This window comes from Myotis daubentonii, chromosome 2 (assembly GCF_963259705.1).
Source record: "Myotis daubentonii chromosome 2, mMyoDau2.1, whole genome shotgun sequence".
Lineage (NCBI taxonomy): Eukaryota > Metazoa > Chordata > Mammalia > Chiroptera > Vespertilionidae > Myotis > Myotis daubentonii.
Window position 1 is genome coordinate 121194826 of NC_081841.1, and position 23433 is coordinate 121218258.

At 42.6% G+C, this 23433-nt stretch overlaps 1 protein-coding gene across 3 annotated transcripts in view; it reads right to left on the minus strand.

Moving 5' to 3' along the window:
- Positions 1 to 22356, minus strand: part of NBEA (neurobeachin) — a 990744-nt gene extending 968388 nt beyond the window's left edge. For all 3 annotated transcript variants that reach the window (XM_059684425.1, XM_059684424.1, XM_059684423.1), the window contains exon 1: positions 22040 to 22356. In XM_059684425.1, the coding sequence (XP_059540408.1) occupies positions 22040 to 22336 (297 nt within the window). In that variant the 5' untranslated portion in view covers positions 22337 to 22356. The remainder of the gene's footprint in view (positions 1 to 22039) is intronic.
- Positions 22357 to 23433: the final 1077 nt, after the last annotated feature.

Here is a 23433-nt window from a genome sequence, read left to right on the forward strand (position 1 = left end):
TTTACAAACAACTGTAAACCTACTTTTGCACCACCCTGTATATAAAAGAAAAACTTAAACATCTATCTCCCCCCAGAAGATTACCACTTATGAATAAAAAACACTTTCTTAATCATTTTATCTTTAGAACCAACTTCTTGGTATCTGGTAGATAGAAGCTTAAAAAAAAATCTATTTCCACTGAAAAAGCTTCTTAAAGCGTGTTTCTATCCCATGGTATCTTATCATCTACTTTAATATCAGACTATGCTCTGCTTCTTAAAAAAAGGAAAAAAAAAAACATACTATTTACAAATCATAAATTATTAATATGTTAAAGTCTAAAAGGACCACAGATATCATTTAACCCAATCTTTATTTTAAGTTAGACAAAATAAGGTCCAGAAGACTTAAATGAATTGCCCAATTAGTAATAAAGACAAGATTAAAATCCAAGACTAAAATCAATATTCCTTTCACTCACAATAGCAAACCTTTCTAACACTACAAGTGAATAAAAGTAACGGGAATTAAAATAAGCTTTGTTCAAAATGTACCCCAAAAGTACTCTCAGGTTACTTCATGCTGCTCAAGGAACCAGCCACTAGGAGACTGAATTACAACATGAATCAACATACTGTTTCCTTCATCAAGAAAAAAAAGTTATTTGAAATAAAAAGTGTTTTTATTGACAAAACTGATTTACATTCTGGCACAAGCTCCTTATCTCATCTTAGACCAGGACCAACAAACATTTCACAAATATGCAACCTGATCTGTTGTCCACATTTTGAATAGCAGTGTGCTAAATGAACATTCAGAATAGTAGCAGAAATAGTAATATAATGATTGGTCATATATATAATTCATATAAACATTTCCCTTTTGAGAAATAAAACAAAATACAATATCCTTTATTTTGCTTTCATATATATATTTATATACATATGAATATATATTCATACATATATGAAGGATATAGATATAGAGATGGAATTATAAAGAAAGAGAAACAGAGGTTCAATGATATAATACTTGGCTCAAGGTCAGTCATAAACCAAACAAAAGGCAGACCCAAGATATGAATTCAGATTAGACATACCACAAAGGCCAACCTCTTTATAGAAAACCAGGATAATAAAATGAATTTGACTCAAATAGCATTTTACACATTAACTCATAACTCTAAATACTGAAAGTGAAGTACATTAGTTCATAGTTATAAATGGCTACAAATGGCCTAAAAGGAGCAGGTACAAGCTGGCACTGAAGAAAGCACCCATGATCATATACTATATTTAACCACTAAACAAGCTGTCCTCTTTGACCAATCCTGTTGTTTTAGGAAAGAAACACACACACAAAAATACTGAAAGGGGAAGAGAATACCAACTTACATGGAATGAAAATATTGCTTCACTCATTCAAAACTTCTTGCTCCACATTGCCCAAAGTCCTTAGTTTCAAATTCACTCAGCTTCACTTTTCTCATGAGTATAGTGGGACAGAAATGCCTATGTCATGGAGTTATTTTATTAATTGAGAATGCTGTATTTCCTTTATTCTAAGAAATATTTTTCATGTTTTAACATTTCTGAAATCACATATAACCCATAATTAATGTGTACATTTAATGTAATAGTGTTTTTTCTCTCCCCACCAAGAGTTCTTATTAAATAGTAACACTCAACAGCCTAACAGCATACCTAACCAAAACTTCCAACTACTATCCTATATAATAAAAGAGAAGCATGTAAATTGACCGTCCCTCCGCTACACTCACCAGCCAATCAGGCATGAGTATGCAAATTAACCCGACAAATATGGTGGGTTAATTTGCACACACAGGTGCCATGCAGAGAGCAGAGCGGGAGAGCAGAGCGGGAGAGCCAACGGCTTGAGGGGACATGGCTCCCTCGGTCACTCCCCCCAAGCCGCCAGGTGGAGAGCAGAGCAGGAGAGCCAGCGGAGAGTGGAGCAGCTTGGGGAACTTGGCTTCCCAAGCCGCCAAACAGAGAGCAAAGAGGGAGAGCTGGTGACTTGGAGGACTTGGCAAAGTGGGAGGCCATGAGAAGGAGACAGAGCAGGAAGGGAAAACCAAGAGTGCAGGGAGCACCAGGAATGCTGGGAATCGTAGTTCTGGTGGCAGACAGATCTCCTAGACACTAGAGCAGCGGTTCTCAACCTGTGGGTCGCAATCCCTTTGGCAGTCGAACGACCCTTTCACAGGGGTCGCCTACGACCATCCTGCATATCAGCTATTTACATTATGATTCATAACAGTAGCAACATTACAGTTATGAAGTAGCAACGAAAATAATTTTATGGTTGGGTCACAACATGAGGAACTATATTTAACGGGCCAGAAGGTTGAGAACCACTGCACTAGAGCAAAGCAAGCCTGGAGCAAGCTACTATTGTGGTGAGGGGTGGAGGGAAAGCAAAGGTGAGAGATATAAGTAAAATCAGAGTGTCTAGGAAAAATTAAAGGGAAGATATCTTAAAACTTCCAGGAAATCTCCACCAATGAAGCAAAGAAAAAAAAAATGCCTCTATTATTCTGTGAGCAACAAACCAAACTGAGTTGGGGTCTCAGACAATTCACTCATATGATTGCAAAGACAGACAGAAAATCCCAGATTGGAGAGGGCTCCCCTGAGGGCTCCCAGATTGGAAAGGGTGCAGGTCAGGCTGAGGGACCCCCATACCCGCCAAGTGCACGAATGTCGTGCACTGGGCCTCTAGTTACATTATATTTGGTGCAAACAAGCAACAAGTGATTCTGGTTTGTTTTGGTAACAGCTGTTTCCAGAACTTTCTTTATGTACTTACTAGGGGCCTGGTGCACGAAATTCGTGCACTGGGTGTGTGTGGGGGGGGGGGAGTGTCCCTCAGCCCAGCCTGCCCCCTCTCACATACTGGGAGCCCTCAGACGTTGACCCCCATCACCCTCCAATCGCAGGATCGGCCCCTTGCCCAGGCCTGACGCCTCTAACAGAGGCGTCAGGCCTGGGCAGGGGACCCTCATTTCCCCCCATCACTGGTTCTGCCCCCAGCCCAGGCCTGATGCCTCTGGCCCAGGCATCAGGCCTGGGCAGGTGACCCCCAGACCCCTCCGATTGCTGGCTCTGCCCCTTGCCCAGGCCTGATGCCTCAGCCAGAGGTGTAGACCCCCATCACCCTCTGATCGCCTGATCGGCCCCTTGCCCAGGCCTGACGCCTCTGCCAGAGGTGTCAGGCTTGGACAGGGGACCCCCATCTCCCCCCGATCACTGGCTCTGACCCCCGCCCAGGCCTGAGGCCTCTGGCCCAGGAATCATGCCTGGGCAGGGGACCCCCATCTCCCTCTGATCGCTTGCTCCACGCCCCCGCCCAAGCCTGACGCCTCTGACCCAGGCTCCAGGCCTGGGCAAGGGGACCATCATATCCCCCCAATCCCCGGCTCCGCCCCCCACCCAGGCCTGATGCCTCGGCCAGAGTTGATCCTCATCACCCTCCGATCACCAGTCACCGGATCGGCCCCTTGACCAGGCCTGAGGCCTCCGGCAGAGGTGTCAGGCCTGGGCAGGGGACCCCCAGCTCCCCGCAGTTTCAGGCTCCGCCCCTGCCCAGGCCTAACGCCTCTGGCCTAGGCGTCCGGCCCGGGCAGCGGGGACCCGCAGCTGCAGCGGCCCCACGATCGTGGGCTTTGCTTTAGGCCCAGGCAAGGGACCCCTAGCTCCCGGGATTGCCAGCTTCGACCGTGTCCAGCTCCCATCGCTGGCTCCACCCCTACTTCCTGCTATCACTGGCCAGGGTGGCAAAGGCACCTGATTCTCCGATCATGGCTGGGGGGCAGGGCAAAGGCGGCCCTCGGGGTTTCCGATCACCGTCAGTGGCAGGGGGCTTCTTCTTGCTTTCCCTTTCGCCTCCCTGCATTGTGCCTACATATGCAAATTAACCGCCATCTTGTTGGCAGTTAACTGCCAATCTTAGTTGGCAGTTAATTTGCATATAGCCCTGATTAGCCAATGAAAAGGGTAGCTCGTACGCTAATTACCATTTTTCTCTTTTATTAGTGTAGATATATAAATATATACACGATTAAGTCATTGTTTTTATTTCTTTTCTTCTCCCTACCCCTTAGTGTCTAGAGACCTTGATTTTGCAAATTGCAGTTTTGCAAACCACAATACATTTCAAAAATGTGACTCCTAAGATTGTTGAGATTAATGTATTTACAAGGTGCTAATGGATACAAGAAAAAATGGAAATGACAGAAGCTTAAGCTAAATCCTAAAGACTAAGTACTGATTTTTTGAAAGAGAAAAACACTCCTAGAAGGAGATACTATTTTAAATATACTGTACCAATTCAAACTTCCAGTACTAGAATGCCCTTGCTCCATCCTGCCTACTCCATAAACTTCTGCTCACTCTTCAAGGCCAATCTCAAGAGAATCCTCCATCTGAAAGTCTTTTCTGACTCCTGCAAATAATTGATCATCTCCTTTGTGATATTGTATTCTAATACATATTTTTACTCTAGATCACAAGAGAAAAAAAAGCAATGCCAGGATTTGAATTCAAGTAAGTGAAACCACAAAGGCCTGATCACACTATTTAGTATTTTTTTTGTTGTTAATCTTCACCCAAGTATATTTTTTTCCATTCATTTTTTTTTTAGAATGAGAGAAGAAGGGAGGGGGAGAGACAGAGAGAGAGAAACATTGATTGGTTGCCACCAGAACACACCCTGACCTGGGCTGGGGATCAAGCCTGCAACCTAGGTACATGACCTGGACTAGAATTGAACCAGAGACCCTTCAGTCCAAGGGCCGATGCTCTAAAAACTGAGCCAAACTGTCTAGGGATATTTAGTAATTTTTAATTTACATATTGGTCTCTTAATAGAATTTGAAATTTTTAGAAAAGAATCATCTTTTCAATCCTACTACGTCCCAGCATACTATCACTAGGTTTGGACACTTGAGATCCCAACCACCACCTAGAAATAAATGTTTAAAATTAATCTCCTTCTCCTCTCATTAGGTATTTAGAAATTTTTCAGGGTTTTTAAGATCATCCAAGAATGTTGCTGAACTATACTCTAAAATCTTAATAGACAACCACAACTCTCCAAATACACAGTGCTAGATTTCTAGGCAAGTCATCCCTAGAACACTGCTATGATGAGTCCTCTACTTTGGGCACTGCTGTGGAGCATTCAGAAGCTACTCACAACAGTCATTTTCCCAGTCCAATATCTCTACTATGTTCCAGTGTTACCTTGACCAAGGTGGAATCAAATGTCTATCTACCTGGTAACCTAGTTAATGGTCTTCCCCTGCTCCTCCTTCACAACCCTGCCCCTCTCCTGTTGCCTCCCATTTAAAATACAGTTGTTTAGCCTGGCTGGTGCGGCTCAGTTGTTGAGTGTCAACCTATGAACCAAAAGGTCACAGTTCGATTCCCAATCAGGGAACATGCCTATATTGTGGGCTGGATTCTCACTGGGGGGCATGCAGGAGGCAGTCAATCAAAGATTCTCTCTCAACATTGATGTTTCTGTCTCTCTCTCCCTCCCCCTTCCTCTCCAAAATCAAAATAAACAAACAGAAATAAAAATACACTTGGTCAGATACAAATAGGTATGTACAGATTTTCTTGAAGGTAGCCCACATCAGCCTGTGAATATCTCCTTTTTGGTCCAGAAGCAGTAATTATCTTTTGGGCCCCATTATCACTCTGAATAGTACAGAGACAAAAATAAAAAATAAAAAAATAAAAATTAAAAAAACCACACACAAACATACATTAGATATTGTCTCAATAGGTGATCGATAATATAGTTCCTAAACAACCCTAAAAAACATGTGCAGCACCTCAGAGCCATAAGAGTATGTTAAATTCCTGAAAGTAAAAATACTATGCCGGGAGCCGGTCCATCCATGCTGTTTCAAGGGACCTGGCATATATGGCATACGGTTCTTAATATGTTTGCTCACCTTCTTGGCGCTGTGTTTTAACCAAGGTCACCTCTCCGAGAAAGGTTGAACCCCCAGGTAGGGATTTTCCCCTGAAGTTAGGGAGGGAATAAAACCCCTCAATTAAGTGCCAGGCAGGTAATTAATCACTTTAACTACGAACAATCATGCTTAAGCTACATAATCTTTACTCCCTGGAATTGAGATAAGAAACTCCCTAACCTTTGTAATAGAGATTGATAGGATTGAATCAACTGGTATAAATACAGATGTAACAAGACAGCAAGAGACAGAACTTAGGAGATAGGACATAGAAGACGGGACCAAGAGAGACAGAACCTAGGCACAGAACCTACACAGAACGTTCTCTAGAGACAAAAGGACTTCGCTGGAGAGAACATGGCAAAAGATCCTGGACTGAACCTGACTACAGAAATTGCCAAGAGAACCTGACTAGAACCTGGTGACTGAACCTGGCTGGAGAACCCGGACAGAACCTGGCTGGAGAACCTAGCAAGAGAACATGGACACAGAACCTACCTGGAGACCCTGACAAGAGAACCCGGCTATGCTGATCAACTGAACACTGTCTCCGTGTCCTTCCTTCTTCGCCGACTCCGTCCACACCTTTGGGGACCCCTGGACCCACTGGGGTTGGACCCCAGCAATACTAGTTTATTATGACGAGAGAATGTACAGCTTATGGTGAAATAAACTGTCACCAGAGAGGCAGGGGCAGATGATGACATGCAATATAAATCATGCTACTGAACTTAATGCTATATGCTAAGTGGAGAGGAAATACTGAATGACTAACTTAGAAGTCTAGTAAGTAGACTTCTAAGGGCTTAAGAATCAAAACTTCAATAAATTTAAATATCCAAAGTTAAGTGTGCTAAATGCTTGGCAAAGGTACCACAGAAGCTATGAACACATGATGCTATTTCCATATCTTAATTTCAATGAGACTATAGTTAGAATTTAAGATAGCAGCAAATTAAATTCTTAAGATTTCTAAAATAGAGGCAATAAGCATAGCAAATACTGCCTCTGTCTGAAACCTAACAATGCATATTACCTATAAAATCTTGAAAATATTATTTACACCTTTAATCCTTAGTTTCCTCATCACTACCTAACTTCACAGGACTCTGGTGACATTTAATGCATGTAAAGCACTTAGCACAAAGATTTTCAACCAGTGTGCCACAGAATTTTTAAAATATCCAATATCTGACTAATTAGTCAGGAACACTAACCTCTTTTTCCTTACATTGCCAATAAAAAAAAAAAGGACAACAGCCATCGGGTATGAATGCCCTCGTTTGAACCATAAATATAGAGATCATATAAGAGTGTTACATCTTATTGGTCACAGCACATAATAAGGTTGTGCCTGATTTATTAATTCTTGGTATCAGAAATCCTTATATACAAATATAGGCACTTGATTTTTTTTTAAAGTCACTTTGGAGCAAAAAGAGTAGGCAGTTACTATTTTTTTTTTTTTTTTTGTAAATCAATAAGAATTATATCTATTTTTTTTGTCATATCAGCAAAAATTAGAACATTTTTTGGTGTGCCCCAGAATTTTAGTAATTAGTTTATGTGTGTCTTCAGATGAAAATAGCTGACGTAGCACAATGGCTACCTGGTGCTTCATGAGCTAAACAGAGGTTCATTATTATTATCCTTATTGTTATTATTGAAGGAGAGTGAAGACATTGATTTTCTACCAACATTGCAGCAGATATAAAAATATTAGGATGTCAGAGGAATGGTGGCATGAGAAATAACCTTGGCTTCTCCCCCTGAAATTTCAACAAGTTTATCAACTATTATTCAACAAAGAATTACCTGTTCAATACATAGGCACACCTGAGAAACGGTGCACTGAAACATCTAAAGCTGGACAACTTAGACCAGGGGTCCTCAAACTTTTTAAACAGGGGGCCAGTTCACTGTCCCTCAGACCGTTGGAGGGCCAGACTATAGTTTTAAAAAAAACTATGAACAAATTCCTATGCACACTGCACATATCTTATTTTGAAGTAAAAAAACAAAATGGGAACAAATATAATATTTGTATTTGCATGTGGCCCGCGGTTCGTAGTTTGAGGACCCCTGACTTAGAGTAAACGGGAAATGAGAAAGGAGGAAAGTGCAAAGGACCTATAGCAAAGCCCTACAGCTAGGAGCTCACATCATGGCCTGAAGAGAGGAGGAGGTCTGCAGTAGCAAGCGCTTCCTTCAGCCTGGAGGAACAGAGCACAGGATTCTGCCCTGTGGCTCTCCAGTGTCAGTTCTGCAGTGGTGTTTCAGACAAAGAAACAGAACCACAGAGCACTGCCATGACATGGACTCCTAAAAATTCACCTCCCGTTACCCTTGGACTCAGGTTGAGGAGCGTATCACCTGTAAACCAAGAGCTAGTGCAACAGAGCTGCTGTTTCCCAGATCCCCACGTGGGGGCTTGGGGCAGGACCCCACAAAGATCAGAGGTCACCAATATGGTGAGGGCAAAACAAACCCCAATTCAAAGGAGCCCAGCATTACTGCCTTATGGAAGACGTGGAGATCAAGACTGGAAGATCAAAGAGGTAAAAAATCTTGCAATTCAGCACCATCTATTGGAAAAGAGGAGAAAGATCTCTCCAGAGGAAACTGCCAATGGCCATTAACATAGACAGATATAATCGCCTAGGCAAAGGACAGCAGAAAATACCATCCATAACCACTGTAACGAGGATAATCAGAAAGAAAATGAAAACCCCCCCAGAAAGCAAGCTGGAACACATAAACATATGTGAAATAAATGACAGAGATTACAAGACTGCAGTTCTAAAAATACTCAATGAGATGCAAGAAATACAGACAGGCAGTTCAATGCATTCAGAAAACAATTCAATGAACAAAATGAGTATTCTACCAAAAAGATTTGAAACTTTAAAAAACCAATCAGAAATCCTAGAAATGAAGCATGCAATTAAGGAAATTAAGAGTAAACTACTGAGAAAAGAAAAAAGAGTCAACCAGATGGAGGAAAGAATTAGTGATATCAAAGATAGGAAATAAGAAATGACAAAGAGGGAAAAAGAGAGAGACCTCAGCATAAACAAAACTGAAAGAGCTCTACAAGAACTATCTGACTCCATCAGAAAAACAATCTATATAGAAAAACCCTAATATGCAAACAGACCCAAGGGTGGAACAATCGAACAACCGGTTGCTATGATGTGCACTGACCACCAGGGGATGCGCATGGAACATGGCAGGCATCAGCAGCAGGTGGTAGAGCATGGAACATGGCAGGCACTGGCAGAGACAGAATGGTGGAACAGGTGAATGGGGGCACCAGACCAAGGTAGGGCATCAGTCGCTGTCATCGGGGAGAGCCTCTGGTGGTTACTGAAAATTCTTTGCTCCCACGCGCAGCAGGCGCCGGCCCCGCTCACAACCCCTGCCTGTGCCGCAGCCGCTGCTCACACCCACGGCTGGCACCTGGTGCCGGCCCCAATCGGTCAGCACCGTCAGGGGGTACAAGCAGCGGCTGCAGGCCCTGATCACCACTGAAGGCTTCTCCCCTCCCCCTGCTCCTGAGGGGCGACCTGGCACCAGCCCCAATCGCTCCGTGATATCAGTGGGTGCGAACAGGGTGGCAGGAGCAGGGCTGCAGGCAGACAGGGGACCGGGGCCACGGTGGGAGGGGCCAAGCGGGGGCCCATAGGATGGACTGAGACCCACTCCTGTGCCCATAGTTCCTTTCAAGGTGCATGAATTTGTGTACTGGGCCCAGAGTTTATATTTCTTGATAAATCACTTTAAAAATATATTTTTTTATTACTGATTTTAGAGAGAGGAAGGGAAAGGGAGAGAGAGATAAAAATATCAATGATGAGAAAGAATCATCGATCAGAGGCCTCCTGCACAGCCCCTACTGGGGATCCAGGCCAAAGCCCGGCATGTGCCCTGACCAGGAATGGAATCGTGACCTCCTGGTTCATGGGTTGACACTCAACCACTGAACCACACCAGCTGGGCTTGCTAAATCACTTTTGTGTTCAAATCCATCAAACTGTCCTGCATTCATTTTTATTTCCTGTGAACATCTTGTCCTGAACCCCTCTATGGTTAGCATTCCCTACCACAGAATCAACTCACTAAGGTTGGCTGGTCCCTTCTCCTCTAACATCTCTTCACATAAAACTGGCCTTTGGGATAATTTCTAAGTACTGGATAAACATTTCAATTAATAATGGGAAAGACTCCATCTTTTGAATCTGAAGGTCTGAGTCCCAACTCTTCCAACTTAATACCTAGATAACCTTGTGTAACTACTTGACATTTCATACAGCCTTTGTTTCCAAATCTGCAGAGAAGGAATGGTATCTGAAAAGAAGGTTATTCTGAGGATTAGTTCATGAAGAGTAATTTCACAAATGAACTGCAAACAGTTAAGAGCTATTGAAATATAGGCTAATATTTTCTAAAACAAGTGATCACAAAATCGTTGTTATTCCTCTAACTTGTCCCTTAGGCTTGTTATTCAAGTAGGCTTCTAAATATTCAGCTAATGCTCCCAGAGGGAGGTATTATTTACCTAGAATCATCATTCATGTCCTACTAGGTCTTCATGTGAAATTCAGCCATTTAAGGGAAGAGATGGAAGAGATTCCTGGCAAAGGAACTTGAATAACCTCCTATCTATCCTTTCTCCAGTTTTCCATCCACTTCACTCAAAATAAGAAATTAGGAAAAATGACCCAATGCACTGTTAAAGACTATGCAAGATTCAGGGGAACAGACCTCCTATGTTTAACAGGAGATCATGATCTGTGGATACCTGAGATCTGTTCTCTGACAGGTTTACCAGGCTCAGGTACTCCAAGATAAAAGAGTATAGCTCAGTTTTAAATAGATGTTTTTTCTCTGGTCAGATATCTCCAGGCTCAGGATAAGAATAAAAATTAAAATTAAAATTAAAAAAAACTATAGTAAGCACTAAAAAAAATTAGCTTTGTACCAGGCATTTTAAGAGATACTAATTTATGCCTTGGCCAGTGGCTCAGTTGGTTAGAGCATCATCCCATATACCAAAAGGTTGCAGGTTCGATTCCCAGTCAGAGTATGTATGGAAGACAACTGATCAATGTTTCTCACATTGATGTTTCTCTCTCTCTAAACATTAATAAAAACATATCCTCGGGTGAGGATTAAAGGTTCTGCCCGGTGTGGCTCAGTTGGTTGGGCGTCTGTCAGTATACCAGGAGGCTGCAAGTTCAATTCCAGGTCAGGGCACATGCCCAGGTTGATCCCCAGTAGGGGGCGTACAGGAGGCAGTCCAACGATGTTACGCTCTCACATCAATGTTTCTCCCTCTCCCTCCTGCTCTCTCTAAAAATAAATAAACTATTATAATTATATATATATATTCGTCTGTATATACATATAAATTCATTTAATCTTTCCAAAAACCTTAAGGTAAATATCCCCTTTTACACCTAATGAAACTGAGGCACATAAAGTTTTAATGACTGTATGATATTCCATAACATGAATGTAAAATAATTTATTTAACCTTTCCTACTGTTGAAGATTTAGGTTTTTGCCAACTCTTATATCACAAAACTACATTTAACCCCTATAACTGTCCACAGATAAACTCTTACTTAGTCTAAAGAACTAAGGACTGATGTCAAAAACCTGGATACATATTGTTAAAATGTCATTCAGAACAGCTATTAACATTTACCCTTCCAATAACATCATTTAGGGTTATTTAAGCATTCCTAGAAAAAAATGATGGTTTTCTTTTTAATTTAATGGTAATTTTCTTCTTATTCATGGTACCTCACTATTATTTAGTGAAGGGTAATTTTGCATTAACTAGCAATATACATTTCTTCTTTCTTGAAATATATCAAGTCCTTTGCCAAGTTAATTTTTTTCTTATTATTTGTCCTGTAATACATAATACCCAATATTTTTTTAAAAATTAATTCAGAATATTAATCAGGAATTGAGGCAGGACAGTGAAATAGGAAAACTGAGACAGCTAAACAACATGACAGAGCAATTTATAGAAGGTCACCTCCCTAAAAATAAATCTAGGCCTCAGTTATACATCTGCTCCAGATCCAGAAAAGCATCAAAACCAGGTGGGCAACACCAGAACCAGCTACAATGACTAATGACCCCCTGCTCTGACACTGACCAATCAATAAAGACCATGACCCTGAGGAGCACACCTAGAAAACTGATGAATATTCTGTTGAAACCCTCTCCTGAGACCTCCCCTAAGATTCCCGCCAGTAAGAAAGAGATAAAGCCTCAAGACAAAGGACCTAGTGTAATCTCTCCCTCTGGGGAGCAATCCCTGCTATTTCCTCCCTCTTCTTCTCCCACTTCTTCCTCCACAGGCATGCATCTCCTAAATCCTAAAGGACCCCAGCAGGCTTGCAACCAGAGGAGCAATGGGCAGCAGCAGCTCATCCCAGGATAACACCTGAACCTGATCCCAAGGCCCCATTTTCTCTGACTTCCCAGGAATCTAGGGCAGCCCAGCCTAGGCTCTCCTGTTGCTTCTTCTATGCTAAGCCCGTTCTTGTTTCACAGTCCCCAGCTTTAATAAATGTTTCTTCATGGTCACACAGACTCGTGTTCCTGCCGAAGTCAAGAACCCACACACAACCAACCAGCCCTAGACAGACCCTCTCAGGGCCAGGTAACCGGTAACACCGCCTCACCGGTAACAGAATCATGGGGGTGAAATGAATACAACCCAACTCAAACTATCTTAAACAAAACAGGAAACGCATTAGCTTAATACACTGAAAAGTCTGGGGATATAATTGACTTGAAAGGCTCCAAAAATACCACTGTCAATCTATCTCTTGGTTCTAGTTGCCTCTATGCTAACTTCATTCTCAAGCATACTCTGCATTAATTGTGGCAGATTGCCAATGAAATCTAAACTTACATTCTAACATCTTAGCAACTCTAGTGATGAGCATCCTTTTTTTCTCTAGCGGAATGAAAGAAGTTATCATGCTGTCTCAGATGTGCAGCTAAATTTTTAACCAATATCTTTTATTGATAGGCCAGGTCCAGTTTCTGTTTCTGGTCCAGGAAAGCAGAAAGGAATTCAGGGAAATCCCAAACCATGTAAACAAGAATTAAAAAGGAATGACTCCCCAAAGGAGTATCAAAAAGTCTAGAACTGTTAGCATCAGAAACAATGGATTCTATACAGTTAAAACCAACAGAAATCCGAAACATTCTAGTCCTTGGCTGCTCATCCACCTTAGAAACTCACTTCTTTCCATATATGTAACACATTTTAAACTCCCCGTTTAGCAATATTACTATCTTAGGCACAACAAAAAACACACTCATCATCTCACCAGGGGAAGGAGGAGAGACAAAGAAAAATCTTTGAGCTAGGAGCAATTGGTCAGATCTAAATTCTTTTGGGTAGTACCTAATAATCTGACAATATAGCTATGTAATTGTATATACATAATTATATATATATATATATATATATATATATATATATATATATATATATGGCTAATATGCTAAGTGTCCGTCCAACCAGTAGTTATGACATGCACTGATCACCAAGGGGCAGACACTCAACGCAGGAGCTGCCAAGCTGCAGTGACTTGGCAGCGGCAGTTCTCAGATGACACACGCAGAAACCAGAGAGGAGGGAACCCAATTCCTTGTGGGGCCCTGCAATTCCACCTTTGGCCATGGGTTATGTTGTTGCTGGGGAAATATTGGCCCCAAATCTGGTTTACTGCACACTTGTGTCTGCGTTCCACGCCCTGTATGACAGAGTGCCCTCTCGCACTCCGGGATCCCTCGGAGGTGTCGGAGAGCCGATTTCAGCCTGATAACCACAGGCCAGGCCGAGGGACCCCACCTGCCAGAGGGATTCCACTCACTCCACAGAGGCCCTTGGAGCCATGGCACCACCCTAGGTGCAGCCAGCCAGGGAGGGACATCAGGAGGTTGGCCCCAGGGCGTGTCCAGCCCATCTCACCCAGTCCCACCCCACCGGCCACCTTCTAATTAATTTCCTTTCAATGTGCAGGAATCCATGCACCGGGTCACTAGTAATCCTATCTAATAAAAGAGAAACATGGTAATTAGCATACGACCGCTACCCTTCCCATTGGCTAATCAGGGCGATATGCAAATTAACTGCCAGCCAAGATGGCGGCGGGCAGCCAGGCAGCTTGAAACTAACATGAGGCTTGCTTGCTTCAGTGACAGAGGAAACAAACGTTCCCCGCCTGCCTTGCCGGCCTCTGAGCCTGCAGTTTGAAACATTGTTACAAATATAGAAGCTAAACAAAACCCCAGAAACCTGCTTTCAGCAAGCCGGGATCTCAGAGCTGGAGTTATACATTGTTTCGATTATAGAACCCAAACAAACCAGATACCTGCTTTCAGCAGCGGAGGCCTAAGAGCTGGAGCCTCAGAGCTAAAGCTGGCCCAGAATAAAAAGAAAAAGAAAAAAAGGAGTGGTTGGGAGCTTCCATCACCCGCCAGCCTGAAAACACCCCTAAGCCTTTCACCCAGACTGGCCAGGCACCCCAGTGGGGACCCACACCCTGTAGGGTGTGTGACCAGCTGCAAACAGCCATCATCCCCTCACCCAGGCTGGCCAGGCACCCCAGTGGGGACCCCCACCCTGATCCAGGACACCCTTCAGGGCAAACCAGCCAGCCCCCACCTGTGCACCAGGCCTCTATCCTATATAGTAAAAGGGTAATATGCCTCCCAGCACCGGGATCAGCGGAGCCGAGAGGCCTCCCGGCACCGGGATCAGCATGACAGGGGGCAGCACCCAAACCCCCTGATCGCCCTGCGGCTCTGTGTGTGACAGGGGTTGGGGCCACAACCTCCCTATCTGCCCTGCTCTGTTCGTGACAGGGGAAGGCGCCCCAACCCCCTGATCAGCCCTGCTCTGTGCCTGATAGGGGGGAGCTCCCCAACCCCCTAATGGGCCCTGCTCTGTGTGTGACAGGGTACGGAGCCCCAACCCCCGTGATGGGCCCTGCTCTTTGCATGACAGGGGGCAGCGCTCCAACCCCCTGATTGGCTCTGCTCTGTGCGTGACAGGGGGTGGCGCCGCAACCTCCCCATCGGACCCTGCCTTGAGTGTGACAGGGGGCGGTGCCCCAACCCCCCAATCAGCCTATCCTGAGCGTGACTGAGGGTGGCATCGCAACCCCCTGATCCGCCCTGCTCTGTGCATGACAGGGGCAGCGCCCCAACTCCCCAATCGGCCCTGCTCTGAGCCCAACCAGGGGCTGCACCTAGGGATTGGGCCTGCCCTCTGCCACCCGGGAGCAGGCCTAAGCCAGCAGCTCATTATCTCCCGAGGGGTCCCAGACTGCAAGAGGGCACAGGCCGAGCTGAGGGACCCCCTCTTCCCACCCCCCCCCCCCCGAGTGCACAAATGTTTGTGCACCGGGCCTCTAGTTAATATATAATGGTAAAAGAACTTAATTCCTACTTAAAAGAGTGAAAAGGGTAAAACAAACCATCGTCACTGATTAAAAGCACAGACCGACCATACATGAATGGTCAGAGTAGCAAAAATTCCTTGTCCTGGCAATGGAGTTCCTTGGTCAGTCAATTTGGAAATACTCATTATTACTATCTCATAAGACCTCTCTTATCCAATACCTTCTATGGACTTAGATATTCCTTTTAGTAGTTGTACTGCTTTAGCAGCCAACTTCCTCTTACCGAGAACTGCCTTTGAAATATAAGAATACAGGCCTTTGTTTACCAGGCTTGAGGTTATCCTGGAAATAGTTTCCCTAAAAGCTTAATAAGCTTTTGGTCAATTTACTTCAGGCAACTGGTTAAATTAGCAAACAAAGCCAGAGATCTTGTCAGGTTACAGTATATGAATCTAGATTGCCACCTTTCCAGTTTCATAGCAATATTCAGTCTCAAAGCAACAGGCCTTCACAGGACTCATCCCCTTAGCCCTCAGCTTAATTATTTTCCGGGAAGCAATGTGAAACAATAAGCTGTGTAACCAGGCACAACTATTCTAGCACCTATTCCCTAGTCGCACCCTCTTTTAAAGCTCTTTAGTAACTGGATTGTTACTCTGGTCAGGAGTCTGGAAATATACATGAGATGCTTGGGAGAAGCTTATAAAACAGAACTTTACCTGGTTCTAATTTAAACTCATCAAAAATTGGGGCTTTTCAACCTTCAAGGTTCTTGGTATGTATTCTGATTCTCTACTATTGTGGATGGTGTCAAAGGACAGAAAGGGCCTCTCTTAGTTGGAAAGACAATATTCTCTTCCCTCTATGATTTCAGGCATGCCAGCTTGGACCAAAGCTAATTCCTCTTATAAGGCATCATCAAAGGCCCCAAGACATGCCCCAAACACTCTATTATCACTAAAGTTCCAGTCCCAATAGTTTCATGAGCAAAGATAACACAGGTGACAATTTAAAACAGCTGCTCTATAATTCCTTAAGAGGAATTGGTAGAGAAAGCAACATCCTCACTGCCTTGCATTCTATTTCAACCTTTAAGGTCTGTTCCATACAATGTCCCATTTCCAGTTACTAATGTCTACACTTCCAAGGATCTTTTCCCTTTATAAGTAACAAAAACCCAATTTAAATAGACTTCAAGCTAATCACAACAATAATAATAAGCTTTAAAAGAGAAAATTTAATGGTTACACAATAATTAATATAGGCACAGAGAACTTCAGGTTCTCAAGCAGAATCACACACACATTTCTTACTCTTGGATTCACTTTTGGTCAAATTCTAACACAGGCATCGCCAACTATGGAATGAGTTGACTTGTTCAGCAATGCCAACAGGAGTTCCAGCACAAGTCCTGTGACTGACCCTGTGGCTCCCCATTACATTACCATTATGCTAGATAGACAAAAATAAGAGATATCCACTATTCCTGGTAATATGACAAATGCTAACCATCATTTTTTAAATTCCTATTCAATGCACTATGTATTCTTTATTAATAATAACACAATCTTCGTTATGTGCTTATATATTTGACAAACATAGGTTTACTGAAAAGTTTTTATCAGATTCTTACTTATTGCAGGATACCAGTTTAAAATAACACATATAAAATAATGACTACATAAATAACATCATACATATTCCACACACATTTCTAGTCATAGGAATAAACAATATATTAATTTGACATGAGTCTAATTTATTTAAGGATCTTGGGTCTGGTTCCTACAACTGAACAGAATTTCAGAAACTGATCTTCTGCCTAATAATGTTATCCTGCATACTCAAAATGCATTAACTTATCCAAGACTCAGAAATACAAAGAATAAATATATATAAGATAGGTTCCTGCCCTCTTGGAGTTCACAGCATAGGAGGGGAACCACCTGTAAACCATAATACCAGAGAGTGACAGGTATATCTTCATATAAGGAGATATACTGACAATTCATAAAATATGAGATGTACAGGCAAGAAATGAAAAACCTATAAAACTTATGCAAAATAATATTTAAATAGTCAAAAAGATGGACGACTGAATTTTACTAGTATAATACAGCTATATCAGTATACCAATATGGGGGTTGGGTCTGCTAGAACCAATAAATTTCTTTACATTGTGTTGGAGAAAATATAGCAAAAGCAGAGCGGTCCTAGAGATACATTTAATTAATAGCATCGTATTTGCCAAAAACTAACTAGCAATATACAAAGTACTTATTTAAAATTAATGTAAGTTGACTAAAGACTGGCTATAGAATATTTGCTACTTTAGTGTCATTATATGATGGAATTAATATTTCTTTGGAAAACCTAAGAACTCAAGATTCTGAAAGTTCAATAATTACATATGCATTTTAACTTAATTTTCAACACCCAACAGCAAGAATAAAATATAATTCAAGTTAATATGAAAAGCTTACATGTCAACATAAATTAAAATGCAAAAAATTATTTTAATATAAATAAATGTGGTTTTATTAATATTAAGGACTATGATTCTAAAATGCTTCATATTTTTAAAATAAATTTAGTTCAAATGCAGAACATACCTTTTGTTTGTAAAATCTTAAATAAATTTTAATTGGAAATTATTTTGATTATCAAGCTTCAAATAAACTCCAAGGAATAAAAGTTACTGTCACATTCAATTATAGAAGAATAACTCAGAAATTTCTTTTTACCAAAATATATGATCAATATGCCAAAAAAGAGGAACTTAGCCCACAAAATCCCCTTAAAGTATCTTGTTATATTTTCAATACAATATGCAATGTGCTACTTAAATGTGAAAAAAATGATCATTTTCTACAATTAAGGATACACTGATATATCACACTGTAATTCATGGGAGAAAATATCTACAAATTAAATGCTATAGAATTATAGATAGCTATTCAAAAAAATCCCTATTGTGCATTCTTTCATTAAGTAAATATTAATTCTCTATTTTATCTTTTCTAAAAATATGCTCATATTAAAATTTTTGATAAAAATAAACTTTCATGTTATAAACAAAAAACACATTATATTTACATAGCATTTACCTCAAGGAAGGAAAAACCTTATAGAAACATGTTAAGGAAGCAATGAATTAAATAGTATACCTGCTTTATAACTAAAACAGCCAATCAATTTTTTCTATAAATGCGCTTATACTGTCCCAGTAAATAATTCCTCTCTAAACCAAAGTTTGCTGATGATCAGTTTTTCTTTCATTAGTAAAGCTACAATGCAAAATCCTTGACAATATGCTCTCAAGTAATGTCATTTACAAACTAATGTACTCATCTTTCAGATGCTATCCACCCACCCCATATATGAATGTTTTAAGTCAGTGATAATATCATATACAAAATATATCCATCTACAATGGAAATTATTCATTTTTTTCTATTTACATAGAAATTTTTTGCCGAAACCAGTTTGGCTCAGTGGACAGAGCGTCGGCTTGTGGACTGAAAGGTCCCAGGTTCAATTCCGGTCAAGGGCATATACCTGGGTTGCGGGCACATCCCCAGTAGGAGATGTGCAGGAGGCAGCTGATCGATGTTTCTCTCTCATCGATGTTTCTAACTATCTATCTCTCTCCCTTCCTCTCTGTAAAAAAATCAATAAAATATATTTTTAAAAAAATTTTCAACAAACACCCACAATGTGAGTAATGAAAACACATTTCTACCTTAGGCAAATAGAAGCAAAAAATTATAGCCACAGCTGGGTTTGAAGAAGTCCTATATTTTGCTGCATGCCTAAACTTTACTCTGCAAAACTTTTAATTCTTTGGCAAGACATGTGAGAAATAGCACCTAAAAACCAAGTATTAGTAGTCTCATATTATATACAAAGAATGTACAGGAAAAAATAGAAAGAAAATATTTTGACAGAGGTGACTGAGAAAAGGGTACTGTTTAAGGCAGAAACTCTCTTGTTTTTAATTTTCACTAGTTTTTCTCTTTTCTGTCAAAAAGGGCACTGTGATAGATATTATTCTATTTCCACCTATCATTTTTATTTAATGTTCTAAATTAAGATTTCAAAAAAAAACACCACTCACTTTAGAGATAACTCCACTTTAGGGGTTTTCAATCTCTAACAAGTCACTGAGTGCCCTAAGTGGATTTTACTGGATTGTACTTATTAAACAAATAGAATTAAGTTTGATAATTATTTTTTAAATTCCTAAGATTTCCAAATATTTTCAGAATCAGTTTAAGTTTTCACATGACATTTTCATTATGAGTATATTGGAAAGATAAAGACCTAAAACTACTATTAAAGAAATATGACCCTTCATATGACCAATATGTATTCCATAATCAATACAATTAACTTAATTAGCAAGTAGCTCCTTTTGTCATTTGTTTTCCCCAAAAGTTCCATTTAAAGATTCATTGCATTCTTTAAACACATACAAAGAAATTTTAAACCTAACTTTGTTTATTCCAAAAATTAATGCAGTTACAAGGTGCTAAGTAGATTTGGGGATATACCATTTCAGTACTAACTTATTTCTGAATAATCTGAACCTTAATAGTACAAGTAAAGTTAATCTCTACAATAATGCTTGCATATGAGACTTCATGGCAGATTTTCATTGCACTGAAGAGAATTAAATGTCTTGTTTTACCTCAAAAGAAATACTTCACTTCCTTTCTTAATCTACTGTGTATCTATAGAACCCCATCTGTTAAGGACTGATCTAGCAGACATTGGTACTGCTGCAGATTCCAGACCCATTCAAATCAGTTTCCAGCTTGTGAGAACTCTATTGCCTCTTATCACGTTAAAATGTATTAAATAAGCATGTAAACAGATGTTAAAATAACCAAATAGCGCATCTTTTAAAGTAAAATTGGTATTGGTTTGGTGAAAACTGGAAAAACACTTCAAATGTGTTCTTTTAAATTTACAGAAATAAAGTTATAGAAGAAATACAGTACCTGCTAAAATACTAACATATTTTGAGATCTCACCTCTTTTCTTTTAAAAGAGAAAACTAAAGAAGACAGGTACTAACCTCCTATTTGCAGCTGATTAAAATTAAAACTCTCAATAATATTTCTATTAGTGTTTTAAAAATAATCTGTTTATATCAATGTGGTAACGTTACCCAAACTTACAACTGATTTTTATGGTGACATATTTAAAGGGTAAAAGGAAGTAGAAAGAGGTGGTCTGTATTTAAACAGCAGTAAATATAACAAAGCAAGTACGGATATTATCCTATCTTTGAATTGAACACTAGCAAAAAGAAAAAAAAACAGCTTTAACTTCTCTGAATTTAAGAGGTGCATAAACTATAAACATTATCTAATCCATGGCATCACTGCTATAGCTGTGTCCTTTCAGTTTTCCAATAAACCAAATAAAAATAATGGCTTAGTTGAAAAATCAAAGTCCCTGGGTGTCATAAAATCTCCTTGCAAGCACATTTTCTATTGCTGTGACTCCACTTTAAATACAATAGTCAGCTGATTGCTCCTGATTTAAGCCTTGCCTTTAAAAACCGAACCTTACTTAATGTCAAAGACTATTGTAAAGGAAACTGTTGGAAAGCTTTGCTGCAGCAAAAACTGCATTTACAAAACATAAAAAATTAACTACTCTTAATTATCTGAATATGATTCCCCTCTCCTTATTTCTTCCCCTAACATTTTGAACGCTTCTTAGCCTAAGTAGATAGCGCAAAACACACAAAGTCATACATAGTTCTGCAGTAACGATTTCTTATCATGAAAAAAGACACACACACACACACACACACACACACACACACACACACACACAACAAAAAACCTAGGGCTACATCTAACACTTTTCCTTGAGTCTTTATCCATATGCCACGCTGTCTAAGACAACCACAGAAACCAACCTGTATGATTTAGTGGCCTCACATTTTAACATGTTGTGGGGACGCGAGCGCGCGCGCACACACATACACATACACACACACACACACACACACAAGCACGCGCGCGATTAAAGAGGTGAACAAATTCAGAACAACATTACAAAGAAAGAAAGGGGTCGGGGGACACAGCCACAACACTCCATCACATCATAGCTTCGGATTATATTTAAAAGAAGATGCAAAACTGCATCATTTTCCTCGTCATTCGAAAACATCACACCCAGCTGCTCAAGTTCGAGCTAACGCGCTCCTCGCATTTCAGAAGCACAGGGGATTTTAGACTCCAGGGACCAGGCTTTCATCCTCGCAGAGCGACACCGGGGACAATTAACAGGGTAAGAGAAAGAACTCCAGAAAAAGGGAGGCCTCCTCTCCCGCAAATAAAGTCTCAAGTCGACCCAAAACCTGCAGGGCAAGGAATGATTTACTATTCATTAAGTTGGACACTGCGCTCAGGTGGCAAGAGAGGACCAGAGGAGACCGGGGAGGTGGCGTGGCTAGGGCTACGCGCTGGCAGGTCACCCGCCGGCAATACCGGCCGGATGATCGTGGCTCACAGGGATGCGCAGCGCAGTGACCCTGGGGTGCAGGAAGGCTATGGGGGCTGGGAGGCAGGCAGCACGCTTTTTCCCTTACCAGATTGAGCACGGTCTCCACGATGTCCCTGTTGCTGACCTCTCCGACCTGTATGAGTCCAATCAACACTGCGAATTTCATCCGGATGTTGCGGATCGGCACCGAAGGGTTAATCATCCCCGCGGGCAGCACCACCGCGCCGGAGGCGGACGCCCCCCTCGCTTCCCCCATCCCGCTGCCCCCGCCGCCGCTGCCGCTGCCGCCCCCGCCGCCGCCGCCTCCGCCTCCGGCCCCGACGGCGATGAGCCCTACGGGCTGAGGCTCGAGCCCCCCCGGGCCTGGCTTCTCGCTCGCCATATGCCCGGCTCCTGAAAAGGGAAGAGCAGAGGCGCTGCCTTCGCCGGTACCGTTATGCCTGCCTCGTCCCCCGCCCCCCGGCCGTCGCCTCGGAGCCCCAGCATCCACCAGCGCCGCGGCACCGGGCTCGCTCCCCGCCTGCGCCTCAGCCCTGCCGGCCGAGGCGGGGGGTTACGCTCAGGCTTACTCCTGGCGGGGGCCGCGCCGCTAACCGCTGCCGGACAGCAGCTGTGCCGCCGCCGCCGCTGCCTCCTCTCTCTCCCCCTCCCGGCCTCCCAGGCCCGGCCGCGCCTCGCGGAGATGCTGCCGCCGCTCCGGAAAGCCCTGAGCGCGCTGCTGGCCACGGCGCTGGCCGGTGCTGAAGCCCTGGCTGTGGCCGCCGCTACGGACAAGGCTACTGCCGCTACTACTAGCGCCACTGTTGTTGTGAAGCCCCAGGGCCGCCGCTCACTCCGCCATGTTGCCGCCCCCTGCCTGCGGTAGGGCCACTGCGCCTGCGCAGCGCCTCCGAGGGGCGGAGCCGCGGCGCACCCCCTCTTTGGCCTAGCCCTCCTCGTCTTCCCACCCACCCATCCCGACACCTCAGGTCCCTCCCCCAGCCGCCCTGAACGGAGAGGCTGGTGACCAGGTGCTTAGGGACGGCTGCCAGACTCTGGAGCCAGCTGGCAGAGGCGGGGCGGGTGGTGGCTTCCTTGTAGCTTTTCCCTTGAGGTGAATTCTCCCTGCGGGGAAGGACACAGTGAGTGTGGGTCTCCCTTCGCTGCCATCTCCTTCCCTCTATCCTCTTGCTGGGAGGTTCATCATCTTCATATTCAGAGTCGCATCCAGCAGCTGCTACTGGCAGTACCACGTGCCTCGTAAGGTAGGGGAGTGCCAGACGACCTATTTCTGCCCCTCTGCGCCCTTCCTCGCAGCCCTGCCAGCCTGCCCCCCCCCACCCCCCCCCCCTGGAATATCCCAACGAAAAGGTGGCTGGCAAAGCCACTGTGGGGGATGATCCTGTGTTGTTGCGGGAAGGATACAGATGAAATGTAATGGGTCTTTTCTTTCAGCTATGAAAGAGGCTGACACCTGCACACAGGCACAACTTAAATTAG